Genomic DNA, 16,753 nt, shown 5'->3' with positions numbered 1-16,753 from the left:
TTACTGTATTTAGTAAACTGTCCTTGTAAATTTTCTGTTATATTATTGACTAAGACCACACCGTATACGAGCCTGGCTCTTACGGTAGTGGCTAGAAACATTTTTATTTTATAAATGTAATTTGTACTCACTAGCTGGCTAGCTAAAATAAATATATATTTTTTTTAAATTTACAATACAATGCTTCTGTAATCAGACATACTAATGTATGGTCCTCCTGTAAAAATTTAACAGGGCTAATATCAAATCCATTAACTATATAAAATTATATATATATATATATATATATATATATATTTTCGAAACTTGTTTTCTGTGACACATGTGGTTTTACAAATGACCGATTCAATTTTGGTGCATCGTTCCTCTTCTACCCTATATAAGGCCTAGCATTATTTTACCAAAATTCAGAAACTTAACTAGCATCAGAAGTAAAATTTAATGTACGGCAATAATTTCTTCCTGATAAATATTTACTGATAATTATAATACTATATGTAAAATTTATTTGTATTTGGAGGATTTATCTTTAGTATAACATATGACCAGCAAACCATCATCCTTGTAGTTACTGACCTTCCAAGTAAAAACGTTTGGCCCCCTGGCATAAATCATTCTACCGATGACAAGGTAGCGGTTGCATATGCATTTGTTGATATAGAATTTCAAATGTGGAGAACATATTTCCACTTAATGGGCAGTTGACGAGTTTGCTATCGATGCTCAGATTTTCATGAACTGCTGTTTTTACAGTTTCATCATTTTTGTGCTACAGGCGAGTGAGTAACCATGGCTAGTTACTCTCTTCCATGCGTGAACACCGGAGGCCAATGGCCATAAACCAACAGCGACGCTGTAACAGTAACAGTTAATGCGTCCATAACCGCAAGCACTTAAAAAACTCAATTGAGAACATATAAAATATGCCGCAACAATGAGCACATAGTGATGTACAGTAAATTCCAGTGTGCACCATTCCGAACCTTGGCATCACTTTTGCATTTCAAAATTGACTAGCGAGAGAAAAATTGTAATTTTTTTTCACACTGTTACGAACATTTCCTTGCAAAATATTCTGAATTCGATAATCCATAATAATTTCAGTAACATATTCATCAATGCGTTGAATAATCACGGGAGTAGAAAGTTTTCGCAGTGAACCTTTCCGTAACTTGTTAACGCAATATTCATGTTAGTAATGACGAATTTAAGACAAAAATGTACCGTACTCTTTAATCACTTGTTTAGACGATGCCTCTTTCGTGCAACGTGATACATGCAACTATTATAATACACGGAAGGTAATATTGCATCATCATATCATATCCACGTTAAATAAATGCCGTAGTTTAATAGTGAAACAAAGAGTTGAATAAATAAATAGTTAAATAAATAAAGTTAAATAAATACATAGACAGGACAGACCAAATAAATAAATAAATAAATAAATAAATAAATAAATAAATAAATAAATAAATAAATAAATAAATAAATAAATAAATATACATAATAGGACAGAACAAGTAAATTGGCCTAAATAAATAGAACAGATTAAATATATAAACAAATAAATAAATAAATACATAAATAAATATAGAGAACAGGACACAACAAATAAATTGGCCTAAATAAATGGAACAGAATAAATAAATAAATAAATAAATAAATAAATATACAGAACAGGACACAACAAATAAATTGGCCTAAATAAATAGAACAGAATAAGTAAATAAATAAATAAATAAATATACAGAACAGGACACAACAAATAAATTGGCCTAAATAAATAGAACAGAATAAATAAATACATAAATAAATAAATAAATAAATAAATATACAGAACAGGACACAACAAATAAATTGGCCTAAATAAATAGAACAGAATAAATAAATAAATAAATATACAGAACAGGACGCACAAATAAATTGGCCTAAATAAATAGAACAGAATAAATAAATAAATAAATATACAGAACAGGACACAACAAATGAATTGGCCTAAATAAATAGAACAGAATAAATAAATAAATACATATACAGAACAGGACACAACAAATAAATTGGCCTAAATAAATAGAAGAGAATAAATAAATAAATAAATATACAGAACAGGACACAACAAATAAATTGGCCTAAATAAATAGAACAGAATAAATAAATAAATATACAGAACAGGACACAACAAATAAATTGGCCTAAATAAATAGAACAGAATAAATAAATAAATAAATATACAGAACAGGACACAACAAATAAATTGACCTAAATAAAGAGAACAGAATAAATAAATAAATAAATAAATAAATAAATAAATAGGCTATACAGAACAGGACACAACAAATAAATTGGCCTAAATAAATAGAACAGAATAAATAAATAAATAAATATACAGAACAGGACACAACAAATAAATTGGCCTAAATAAATAGAACAGAATAAATAAATAAATAAATATACAGAACAGGACACAACAAATAAATTGGCCTAAATAAATAGAACAGAATTAATAAATAAATAAATATACAGAACAGGACACAACAAATAAATTGGCCTAAATAAATAGAAGAGAATAAATAAATAAATAAATATACAGAACAGGACACAACAAATAAATTGGCCTAAATAAATAGAACAGAATAAATAAATAAATAAATATACAGAACAGGACACAACAAATAAACTGGCCTAAATAATAGAACAGAATAAATAAATAAATAAATAAATAAATAAATAAATAAATAAATATACAGAACAGGACACAACAAATAAATTGGCCTAAATAAATAGAACAGAATAAATAAATAAATAAATAAATAAATAAATATACAGAACAGGACACAACAAATAAATTGGCCTAAATAAATAGAACAGAATAAATAAATAAATAAATAAATAAATAAATAAATAAATATACAGAACAGGATACAACAAATAAATTGGCCTAAATAAAGAGAACAGAATAAATAAATAAATAAATAAATAAATATACAGAACAGGACACAACAAATAAATTGGCCTAAATAAATAGAACAGGCCTAAATAAATAGAACAGAATAAATAAATAAATAAATATACAGAACAGGACACAACAAATAAATTGGCCTAAATAAATAGAACAGAATAAATAAATAAATAAATATACAGAACAGGACACAACAAATAAATTGGCCTAAATAAATAGAACAGAATAAATAAAAAAATAAATAAATAAATAAATAAATAAATATACAGAACAGGACACAACAAATAAATTGGCCTAAATAAATAGAACAGAATAAATAAATAAATAAATAAATAAATAAATAAATATACAGAACAGGACACAACAAATAAATTGACCTAAATAAATAGAACAGAATAAATAAATAAATATACAGAACAGGACACAACAAATAAATGGGCCTAAATAAATAGAACAGAATAAATAAATAAATAAATAAATAAATAAATAAATAAATAAATATATTTATATATATACATATATATACATATATGTATACAGAATAAATATATATATACATATATATATATATATATATATATATATATATATATATATACAGAACAGGACACAACAAATAAATTGGCCTAAATAAATAGAACGGAATAAATAAATAAATAAATAAATAAATAAATAAATAAATAAATATACAGGACAGGACACAACAAATAAATTGGCCTAAATAAATAGAACAGAATAAATAAATAAATAAATATACAGAACATGACACAGCAAATAAATTGGCCTAAATAAATAGAACAGAATAAATAAATAAATATACAGAACAGGACACAACAAATAAATTGACCTAAATAAATAGAACAGAATAAATAAATAAATAAATAAATAAATAAATATATTTATATATATACATATATATACATATATGTATACAGAATAAATATATATATACATATATATATATATATATATATATATATATATATATATATATATATATATATATATATATATATATATATACAGAACAGGACACAACAAATAAATTGGCCTAAATAAATAGAACGGAATAAATAAATAAATAAATAAATAAATAAATAAATAAATAAATAAATATACAGGACAGGACACAACAAATAAATTGGCCTAAATAAATAGAACAGAATAAATAAATAAATAAATATACAGAACAGGACACAACAAATAAATTGGCCTAAATAAATAGAACAGAATAAATAAATATACAGAACAGGACACAACAAATAAATTGGCCTAAATAAATAGAACAGCATAAATAAATAAATAAATAAATAAATAAATAAATAAATAAATAAATAAATAAATAAATAAATAAATAAATAAATAAATAAATAAATAAATAAGTAAATAAATAAATAAAATAAATAAATAAGTATATAAATAAATAAGTTAAATAAATGAATAAATTAAATAAATTAATTAATAAATGAATGAATAAATAAATAAATTAATAAATTAGTAAATAAATAAATACGCTAGGACGGAAGTTCTCTACCTAATAAATTTCTCAAAACAAATATTTTTGTGACCACTCAACTACTGTATACTCCTTCATTTGTTTTATGCCATTTGTATGTAGAAGAATATTCAAGAACTATATTCCTTTCATGAATCTTATATTTAAAACTCGCCACACTAATCCAACACTAACGCAGCAGAATTGAACAAACATTTACAGTCCGTATGAATTTGTCCAATATTTATAAGTTTAAACTTGTAGGAGCGTAGTCATAAAGTTGCAACTGACGGTTTTTCTGTTTTTCTGAAGTCTGTCCGACTTCAAGAATATTTGCACGATTTATAAATTGATGTCGCTTACTGAGATCACTTTAACTTGTTTCAGGAACTTTAAAGAGCCTTCTGAGTACTGCACTCTGTGTCCTTCCTTTGCCTGAAAACTTTCAATTAGTTGCGAAGTTATAAACACAAACTGCGGTCTCTCTCTTCGCGTATGAAAAGTACAGCACTCTGAAAAAAAAAAAAAAAAACTTCTCATGGTTTTATTGCGCAAGCACCTCGTTCATTCAACTTTTATTAACATGAGTATTTACCATATATCTACAAAAAACCCTGGCCGAAGGAGCAAATGTGACAAATTGTACTAATTAAGACAATTAATTAAATAATAAACTACTAGGTTGATGAGTTTCTTTAAAAAAAGATTTAATAATCTCTTTCCTGTGTGATGGATACGCAATCAATTAACCAGCATTGCTACGTAACTTCAATATTGTTCTTGTTTAATATACAATGTAATATTTCAGCATGGAAGTTATTATAATGGATACCCATCATCTATACTAATAATAAATCTTTAGCCAAAATTTTTCTGGTAATTTTCGATTTTCCAAAAATAATTGGTGTTAACATGTATAATTAACCATCCTAAAACCGAAAATCGTTTTTTTGAGATTTTTGCTTGTATGTCTTGTCTGTCTGTCTGTCTGTCTGTCTGTCTGGATGTTTGTTACCTTTTCACGCGATAATGGCTGAACCGATTTATATGAAAATTGGAATATAAATTAAGTTCGTTGTAACTTAGATTTTAGGCTATATTGCATTGAAAATACTTTATTTAAAAGGGGGATTATAAGGAGGCTTGAATTAAATAAATCGAGATATCTCCCTTATTATTAATTTTCATGAAACATATTACATAACAAACGTTTCTTTAAAAATAATTTCCGATAAGTTTTATTCTATACAAAATTTTTGATAGGACCGATATTTAATGAGATAAATGAGTTTTAAAATTACAGTAACGCCATCTAAGGCGCTGTACTGAAATAAAAACAAATGACTTCGTCTATAAGGGGCCTTGGACAACAACAATCGAAAGCTATTAAACATAGCCTACAGAGAATGTTTCTGTGTTTGTATGAAGTAATATCGGAAGCTAATTAATTGTTTAATTATTATTTCACCATTGGAAAGTGTAGTTTCTCTAGATGGACATAATTCTACAATGTTATTACAGTAACTTCTGAAACATATAGCAAGTAATATAAAGTATACACATTAAAACTAAATGATATGTCAATCTTCATTAAATTATGGTTGCATGTAATAACAATTAAGAAACATGTTAAAGGAATTGTCATTGCACCAAATGATTTCTCTCTGGACCAAACTGACCGCATTTTAATTATTTAAATTAAGTAACATATGAAACGATTTATCCTTCTATCAAACACGAATGTTCCCTGGATCAAACGACCTATTTTAATTATGTAATTACTCTATATTTATTTCTAATAAGTGCAGCGTAGCGCACGGGTACGGCTAGTACAATAATAAAAACAATGAGGCAGTGAATCATGTCTGTTACATGTAATTTAACTTTAAGACAGACCTACTTATTCTATTTCAAACGTCCACCGCTATAATTCAGTTGACAGCGAATGTACTTTTCAACCAAGTAGTCCGTTGTTCCATTCCCGGCGTGGGTGGACTGAGATGTTTGTACCTTGTCTTGTATTTGTCCTGTAACGTCTCTGCGGTAGCCCTGCATCGTGTTGACCACACTTTCAGAAAGGCACGTCATGTAAGACTGTTAAGTTCGATTTACAGAAAGGCCAAAACATCTAGATCAGGTATGGGGATAACTGCCTCACTATGTGCTTTCCCCTTCATCCTCGTTTTACCCCCTCCCACCTTTTAGTTAGCTCACATACCAACCTGTACTAAGTCCGCACAGTCTGCCATTCGAAACAATAGTGTTTGAGTCTGTGGTGGATTGAGTAGGCCCTATTCTTTCGAAATTCGTAAGAAAAAAGTCTTTACTATTTTTCAGTCACGTCACTCCATGTCTCACGACGTCAGAGAAATAGGTGATCAAAAATGAATAGGAACTGAAGTTCTTTCGTGTTCCTCGTAATACAGTTAAGTCCTGTTTCTGTCGGCCGACAACATCAGATTCTACTCCCCCACCCCCACTACGACAGCTGCTTGCATCCGCGAACTCAAGGCGCTTTGTCGAAGTAAAACTTATGTAGAATGTCATAATAACAACATTCGGTACTCACCCTCCTCATAGTAGCTGCTGGAAGTGTTGTCCATCTTGTGTGATACAAAATTCATATCACATCATTTACACAACCTCTGTCATTAAACCTATTCACTAAATTTACTATAGTACTCATTAAAGGAGAAAAATTCGTTCCGGCACCGGGAATCGAACCCAGGATTCCTACGAGCGAATTTTTCTCCCCTAATAAGTATCTAAGTGATGACTACAGAAAGTCATTGACATTCGATAGAGAATAGCGAGGTTCTCTAATAATATACATATTACTACATTATTTTTTTCTACACGAAATCGGGCGCTCAGGAAATTTACGTCTAAAGTTTTCCCTTATTCCTCCACAAGGGTTTTGATATACATCCATAAGTAATAAAAAGGCGTCAAGTCAGGGGAACGGAGTGGCCATTCAGATAGACCTCCTCTTCCGATCCAACGTCCAATATGTGCGATTCAGAACGTTCCGCACTTCGACGCTCCATCATGCTGCTACATATTTGCTGACACAAGTTAAGTCGTGACGCGTCTTTTAACATCTCTGGAAGAACTTATTTCAAGAAGATTCTGTAAATCTGCTCATTCAAACGTGGTAGCAAGAGATATGGAACAATCACCCGATAATACCTGCCCATATGTTGATTACTATGCAAGTCTTGTATTGACTAGGGATTGCTTCGGAGAACATGGTTCTTTTTCGAAAATTGCTCTATTTTGACCTCTCTACAAGCAACTTAAGTTTGCCGATAACCTTTTGAAATACCCGGTACAATCAACAACTAAGAAGTTGCTCTGACGCGCTTACCCCACTGTCGTGGGTTTGAATCTCCTGTAGGCCACCTTGCTAGTCTATCGCCAACGTGATTCTTTCATGTTTTTCAGTACAGCCGAAGTCACGTTGACGCCACGTCACTGAGTTCGATTATTTACTTCAAATAGTTTCACAAAATATCTCTAAAATAAACAATCGAAGAAACTCCAACAGAAGTGAAAGAATTTTGATTCTTATACATTATAGTTGATCTTAGTAGATTTCTTCAGTAATTAAAAACGGTATCACTTTTGAACCATGAAATGGTCGGGGAAAATAATTTTCTCTCAATAGACAATAATTCTAGAATTCCATACAAAATTCAACATCAAAATTCTAATGAAAAGACAATATTGTAACCAAGACGTAGTAAGAGTTGGTATTTGATGGTAACAGATAAAATATGTATAGGCCTATCTAATAAATATGAGAAAGATGTACAAAATAATTTCGTTTCATTAGGTGTAGATTTTACTTATAAGAATATTCTCGAACACTTACCGTAATGATCTTTGAAGGTTGGAAAGCTGGATTTTCCACATAACTTCTGAGCTTTTCAATCATGGATTCTGTGATGCCCTCCTTGTCAAAATTCATTAGAGAATTTAAGAACTGATCTGGATTCTGAAGCAACGCTCTCCCCGGTTCCCAGTAATCGAGTATTTTCTCTCCAGGCATTTTCCCGGGAATCTGTACAAAGATAAACGATTTACTGACTTCCCTAAGATACAGATATTGCTTACATAATTTCAAACGAAAAAATAAGTTCGATGGATGGTATGTTACATGAAACTGATGCAAATATTACTAATTACAGACATGCAATTTTCTATATCGTTGTTTTAGTTCTTGTGTACTGGATCACTGAATTTTTTTGGCACAAGTTCATGGCTACTCTTAATTAATTTAACAACCTTTACGTAGACTATCATCAAACTCAATTTATTGTACTAGTACATCAGGAAGCGTATCACTTCACTCAACTACCTAATTTTACAACAGTGACTGGAATGACAGAGAAAACGGAAATGTCGATGAAATGCCATATTTCAATCATAAATGCCATTGGATTTATCTGGGATTTCTCCGGTATGAAAATCATATCAACTACGTACTCAGACAGCTGCGTAGATACAGTTGTCATTACAATCATAAAGAACACATTTCTATGTACAATAAATACATATCTATGTATGAAGCTAAATCAATTACATTTTTATTACCTTTTTGTATATCACAATGTGTGTAATTAAAAATACTATTTTGTCATATTTTAGAATGTAACCGATTTCAATAAATTTCAATATGTTTTCCATATTTACAAATTAAAATAAATATTCCACATTTAGGCTAATAAGAAATTATGACATTCCATTAAACACGAACAAACTATACAGGGTGTTTAAAAATACGGGGCATAATTTCAGGTATGTATTTCCCACATGTAGACAATCAAAACAGTTCATTACAACATGTGTCCGGAAATGCTTTATTTCCGAGTTATGGCCTTTACAACATTGAAATTCACCGGAACGTTTTCCTTTCCACAGGTCGTTGCCGTCAAAGGAGACATTAAGAGGGCACTCTGACAGTTCATTCCGAGGCGAAGGTTACATTCAGTGTTGTGTAGGCGTTAGACTGTGCGACATGTATTCAAATCAAGAGCTGGCAGAGATACACTTCATGTACGGTAAGGCGGACGGCAATGCTGCGCTGGCTCGTCGTTTGTACCAGGAGAGGTACCCACAGCGACAATGTCCAGATCGGAAGACATTTGTACGTCTCCATTACCGTCTGTGCGAGTATGGAAAATTTAACTCTCCTGGTTTGGGAAGGGGACGACCAAGATCTACAACTCCAGAAGTACAGGAGGAGATTCTGGAGGCTGTGAACACGACTCCTTCTATCAGCACACGAAGGGTAGCGTTGCAAGTCAATGTTCCTCATACGACTGTCTGGAGACTGTTGAAAAAGTATCAATTGTATCCTTATCATTTGCAACGTGTACAAGCCCTGTCACCAGCAGATTACCCTGCACGAGTTCTGTCAGTGCTTCTTGCAGCAGTGTGGTGTAAATCCGAACTTTCCTGCCTTAGTATTATTTACAGATGAAGCACAGTTCACACGAGATGACATAAGAAATTTCCACAATCAGCATGTAAGGGCGTATGAAAACCCACGTGCAACTGTTCCATCTCATCACCAGGTGCGGTTCTCCCTCAACATGTGGGCCGGTATCATTGGTGATCGATTAGTTGGACCCCATTTACTTGTAAACAGACTTACGGGGCAGGCGTACACAAACTTCCTGGAAAACACCATACCTCATGTTTTAGAAGACAATCGTCAACACATTCACTTCTTGCATGATGGCGCTCCTGCACACTTCAGTCGTACGGCTCGCCGGTACTTGGATCGAAGGTTTCCTGATCGATGGATAGGTAGAGGTGGCCCAATTGCTTGGCCTCCACGCTCACCTGATCTGAACTCTCTCGATTTCTACTTGTGGGGCCATTTAAAATCATTGGTTTATTCGTCTCCGGTGTCTGATTTGGAATCCCTTCGGAATCGAATTGTGGCATGTTCTGAGGACATACGCAATACTCCTGGAGTTTGGGATCGTGTTCGCAGGTCAATGAGACATCGATGTGAGGTCTGTATTCAAGCAGGAGGTGGACATTTTGAACATCTTCTGTAATGAAAGAAAAACGTTCCGGTGAATGTCAATGTTGTGAAGGCCATAACTCGGAAATGAAGCATTTCCGGACACATGTTGTAATGAACTATTTTGATTGTCTACTTGTGGGAAATACATACCTGAAATTATGCCCCGTATTTTTGAAACACCCTGTATATCTAAGCATCAGAGTTTCAATCATTTAGATTAATTTCTTTAAAATAGATTTCTGGTTATGGTACAGTGGACTCTCCTAAGTTCGACAAAACAGAATTGAAAGTTCAGTCCAATAAGGATAGTGGGTGTGGCAGGTGAAATGAATACAAATTTTTATTGGTTATCCATCAACGAATACAGTACTGTACTTGCATTTCCTGCCCGCCCCGAGACTTGTGTATGCGCTTCTGGTACCACAGTGGGTTTCGACAGTTCCGTCTCACAAACGGGACAAGTTTTAAATAGAAAAAGGAGAGTTCATTAATTTAAAATCAGCGATCAATATGGATGTCCTAATCAATAAAATATTCTGTTTCTCTTTAACAAAAGTATCACTACAAGACACAGAACCAATTCCCATTCAAAGGGCAAACCCATTTCTTAGTGTTCGTATAGGGACGTGTCTAATTCTCCTATGTAAGCAGTCGAACTATAGGATGTCGAACTTAAGAGCTTCCACTGTATTTTAAAAGCCAGTCCTCTCAAAAGCAGGAAAGCCAATTATATTTAAACTTTTAAGCTTGTAATCGATGTAGTCTACATCTCAACAATCACAAGCAAAACTTTTTTCATTTTCTGTCGTACCTTGTTAATCAGAGAAAATTGCAGGTGCAGTAAAAGTGAAGGTGAATACTTCTTCAGAGAATCCTGGACGGAAGGACGGACGGACGGACGGACGGACAGATAAAATGCATTATCACTTGACTTCCAAATAACAAATAGTTATTTGCTAAGAATATTTGAGCAACGACAGAAAGAGTGAAGTTCCTTTATGTAGTTATACGCCTATTATTTGTAGAAGAAAGCACAACTCAATTTTTTGGAACTTTATTTGATAATATTTAAAGATAAAACACACATGTTAGGTCAATTATACGGTGTTCATAAATTTGATAAGATACATTAAAGATTATATGTTACAGTTATATGAACACTAATAAATACAATAAAATTATTAAAGAAATTAGTAATAGTCAGACATGTTTCGGAGATGCTTCTCCAACTTCAGTGACTATTTACCACGACGGATGGTTCTGGTGATCGAACCGCGTTGTTGCTTGGCTTAAAGGAGACTGACTATTACTAATTTCTTTAATAATTTTATTGTATTTATTAGTGTTCATATAACTGTAATATGTTGTTGTTGTTGTTTTCTAATGCCAGGCGTTTGACAATAAAGTCATTTGATCTCTTGCACTCCAATATTTTTCAAAGATATTATCATGACCAGCCACTGAAGCACAGATTTTGAGGTGTTCCGAATCCATTTCTTGATTTGAGTTGCACAATGGACAGTTAGGGGACTGATATATTCCAATTCTATGCAGGTGCTTGGCCAAACAGTCATGGCCTGTTGCCAATCTAAATGCAGCTACAGACGATTTTCGTGGTAAATCGGGAATTAACTGCGGATTTTGATGCAGGGAGTTCCATTTTTTCCCTTGGGACTGAGTTATCAAATTTTGTTTGTTGAAGTCTAAGTATGTAGATTTAATAAATCTCTTCACGGAGTAATACGTAGATTTAGTAACAGGTCCATACCTCAGTGAAATATATGGCATTTCGCTTTACAACTGGGATGTTGCAGGCTTACTATTTGGAGCGAGGGGTTGTTTACCAAAATTTACATGTAATATTCTTAAATCCTTTAAAATTCCCTTTTACGAGGTTCAGAAGATTGTAATGGAAATTCTGAAGGCCTCTCTTCAAATTTTACACTATCATCTATATATTAACTCGTAAATTTTTGTTTTAATGTACAAATCTAATCAATATTTTGCACGTTTCATTTCCCATTATCTTTTATGTTTGTAATATATAATACAGTTATATTACCGGTTCTTCTGTATGGTTGTGAAACTTGGACTCTCACTCTGAGAGAGGAACATAGGTTCAGGGTGTTTGAGGATAAGGTGCTTAGGAAAATATTTGGGGCTAAGCGGGATGAAGTTACAGGAGAATGGAGAAAGTTACACAACACAGAACTGCACGCATTGTATTCTTCACCTGACATAATTAGGAACATTAAATCCAGACGTTTGAGATGGGCAGGGCATGTAGCACGTATGGGCGAATCCAGAAATGCATATAGAGTGTTAGTTGGGAGACCGGAGGGAAAAAGACCTTTAGGGAGGCCGAGACGTAGATGGGAGGATAACATTAAAATGGATTTGAGGGAGGTGGGGTATGATGATAGAGACTGGATTAATCTTGCACAGGAAGGGACCGATGGCGGGCTTATGTGAGGGCGGCAATGAACCTTCGGGTTCCTTAAAAGCTATTTGTAAGTAAGTAAGTGATATATAATCTTTAATGTATCTTATTTTATTTGATAAGATGTAAGTTACCACTTAACATTTGTGCAGAATAAAACCTGATGTGAGGGCGGCGAAAAATACAATAAACATACTGCGGCTTATACTATTATTTATGTTTTCCATTCATGCTCCTGTTCACAAGCCCGTAGGATGCCTTAAGGCTGGTTCACAATAAACCGGGAACGAAAACGACAACGAGAACTAGAACGGAAATAATGTTAAAATAAATATATTTAAATGTGAGCATTCACAATGCTTAATTGTGAATGTTCTCATTTAAATACATTTATTTTAACAATATTTCCGTTCTCGTTCTCGTTGTCGTTTCCGTTCCTGGTTTATTGTGAACGAGCCTTTACAATTGAGTACAAACCGATCAAATTATTCAACATTTATTTTGCCAGGCGGCTCTGCGGCAAGATACAGAGCGCAGTGTAAGCTTCTTCCCGTCAGAAGCGGCAGTAAAATGCAGTAAGTGAATAGGTTTTTTAAAAAGTTGTGGAGGTCGCGTCGCGGCGTGCCGACCAGACAGGTCCGCGTTCGTTTTATAGTTTTACGACATGACCTGATGCCGAGAGAAGGGTTTTCGAATCCCACGGGATATCCCCGGGATACCAGCACTTCCAGCTCTTTCGTTTCGTCTACAAACACCAGGAAGCTCTCATTTATCAACGTGTTCAATGCACTGACAGCTCGCTGCTCCAAGGGGATCAAGCGTTTGCCAAGAACAACATTTATTACAGAACGATTCATGCGAATTCCTGTTATTGGAATTCCATTTCGTCTAAAACGTCGGGTTTTTCTTTCATACGCGGGGGTTAGTCAGTGGTTAGCAAAACAAAGTTCTCGTTATTTTGGATTTTTATCACCAATGATTCTTATCGTAACGAGAAACACTAATATAATAATAATAATAATAATAATAATAATAATAATAATAATAATAATAATAATAATAATAATATTATTATTATTATTATATATAATATAATATAATATAATATAATATAATATAATATAATATAATATAATATAATATAATATAATACAGAGGTGAGCCTGCCTGGAAAGAAATAAAAAATAGGTTGCAGCCGCCAAATTACTCTTCAAGGAACGACCACTCATATAAATTGAGGGAAAGAAGGCAGAGGACGGACACTGGAAAGTTTTCTTTTCTCAATCGTACTATCAGGGACTGGAATGCTTTACCTGCAGACTTACTAAAGGCTTTACCAACAACCAAAAATGTATTTAAAAATAGGCTTAAGGACCTTACTAATAGACGGTAATTATACACAGTACTTAAAGGGTGTAAATGATATGTTGTTATTGAAGTGTTGTATCAGTGAAGAATTATGTTGTGTCAGTGAAGTGTGTTGTATCAGTGAAGAAGTATGTCGTGTCAGTGAAGTGTGCTGTGTAAGTGAAATGTGTTCCTGTCAGTGAAGCTGTATAGGTTATAGTGGCAGTGCAAAGTATTTGAACAGTGAAATGTTTTTGAAGTGTTAGTGAAATCAGGATAGAATCAGTGAAATGTGTCGTAGTTCCAGTGCAGTGAGTGAGTTGACAGTGAAATGAGTGTAATGTTGAAAGGTACTTTTGCAGATATGAACATATACTCGTGGGTTTTAGTTCGATGTTAGTTTTAAGGTACAAATTAGAATATTTCAAATGTTATTTTAAGTGATCGTTTCATTTAATTTAGTATATTCCCTGTTGTTGTTGTTATTATTATTATTAGTATTAATTATTAGTATTATCATTAATTGTATTTTTAATTTATAAGTTTATTATTGTCATTATTGAGTGTAATTAGTTACCACTGCCACCGGGTATATACCCATTGCAGTGTGAATAAATACATACATACAATATAATACAATATATAATATAATATATATAATAATAATAGTTATTATTATTTATTTATTCTGGCGGAGTTAAGGCTCTGAGGTATTCTCTTGCATTCAACCAGAGGATAAAGGAAATACGTGATAATAATATAATATAAATACAAAAGAAAGTTATAGGTATACCTAAGGCAAAATCGAAACAGAAAAATATGCATAAGCCAGAACAATATCGAAATTAAATACAATAAAATCTTGGATTACGTGTTAACTTGGTTTGCGAGTGTTTTGCAAAACGAGAGAACAATGAGGAAACATTTTAGTTTGATAAACAAGCGATGTTTTGCAATGCGAGCAGCACGAACTGTATTTAACTTGCTTCGCTTGCGAGCAATACAAAAGGCAATAGAGGGGAACTCGCCTGAGAAGAAAGAGGAGAAAAGAGCTGACGAATGTCTGGCTTCAAATGAGATTAAAAAGGTGTGTAAAAAGTGGGAAGCAAACTTGGTCAATCACTGATAAAAGAATGACTCAATAAATTTGAATATTCAGCCACAAGACCAATGACAACAATAATAATAATAATAATAATAATAATAATAATAATAATAATAATAATAATAAATTTAAATACAATGACAACAATATTTTCATTCTTCTGAAATTCAAAGTATGTTATAGTTTGCTTAATCACAATAAATTTTACTTATGTAATAGAAATATTTTAATTAAGTTTCAAAACTCACGATAAACTCAAAACCTTAAGCTATGAAAACATTCTGTAAACAGTTTTGAAATCAGTGCAAAGACTTCTATGAGAAACTACGGCTCTTTCTCTTTTAATGGAGTGAGTCCTTTGCCAAACGACAACGCTCGTTCATTTAACTAGTAGTGAACACTTTAAGAAGTAATTTCCATTCTTTCTCAACATTTATCGCTTTAACTCACGATCTAAAAAAAAAAAAAAAAAAAAAAAAAAAAAAAAAAAAAAAAAATAATAATAATAATAATAATAATTGCCGCTTTCCGACTTTTGAAGGTGTAAATGTCTATTTTGAACAAATCAGTTTTTTCCTCACTATTCAAAAAAAGGTTTTGATTTTGAATTCTTTTTATACTTTTCTTACACATTGAACTATTAATCACAGCCACCGCCGTAGCTCAGTTGGCTGAGGCGCTTGCCTACCGATCAGAAGTTACGCTCTGGCGTACGTTCGATTCTCGCTCGCACTGATTACCTGGTTGGGTTTTTCCAAGGTTTTCCCCAATCATAAGGAGAAGGTAATCCATGGCGAATCCACGGGCTCATCTCGCCAAATACCATCTTGCTATCACCAAACCGATAGACGCTAAATAATAAGTAGTTGATACATGATACAGCGCCGTTAAATAACAAACTAAAAACTATTAATCACAAAAATTACAGACCGATTGACTGTCATAGGAGCTACGAAACTAAAAATGTTTAGTATTTAGTATTAGTATTTAGTATTTATTTATTTAACCTGGTAGAGATAAGGCCGTCAGGCCTTCTCTGCCCCTCTACCAGGAGATTCCAACTACAATGTTTAATGGAGTGGGAAGTACCGTCCTCGTTTGTTACCTGCAATCAGCAACGAAAGAACCAAAATGGCGGACGATTATATTTAGGCTTTAGAGATCCATAGCACACACACACACACACACGTACGTGTACGTGTACAACATTGAATTACACGTATATGATAAAAAATCTCCCAAAAATCTCGTAAACCATTTGACGCGAAACTACATTTAAATCTGTTTTACAACGCTTTTTGTCATAGTTCTATGTTGTGATGATGATGATGTTGATGATGATGATGACGATGAAGAGGATGACG

General features: G+C 32.4%; 1 protein-coding gene across 1 annotated transcript in view; it reads right to left on the bottom strand.

Annotated features, from left to right (window-relative positions):
- LOC138698450 (dynein axonemal heavy chain 1-like) overlaps nt 1–16,753 on the bottom strand; it is a 629,600-nt gene that overhangs the window by 66,665 nt on the left and 546,182 nt on the right. The window contains exon 15 of the mRNA XM_069824385.1: nt 8,332–8,520. Coding sequence (XP_069680486.1) covers nt 8,332–8,520 — 189 coding nt within the window. The remainder of the gene's footprint in view (nt 1–8,331; nt 8,521–16,753) is intronic.

The sequence above is a fragment of the Periplaneta americana genome, chromosome 4 (genome assembly GCF_040183065.1).
Source record: "Periplaneta americana isolate PAMFEO1 chromosome 4, P.americana_PAMFEO1_priV1, whole genome shotgun sequence".
NCBI classification, from domain to species: domain Eukaryota; kingdom Metazoa; phylum Arthropoda; class Insecta; order Blattodea; family Blattidae; genus Periplaneta; species Periplaneta americana.
Note: the sequence above shows the minus strand (reverse complement) of the source record. Positions and strands in the feature narration are given on the sequence as shown.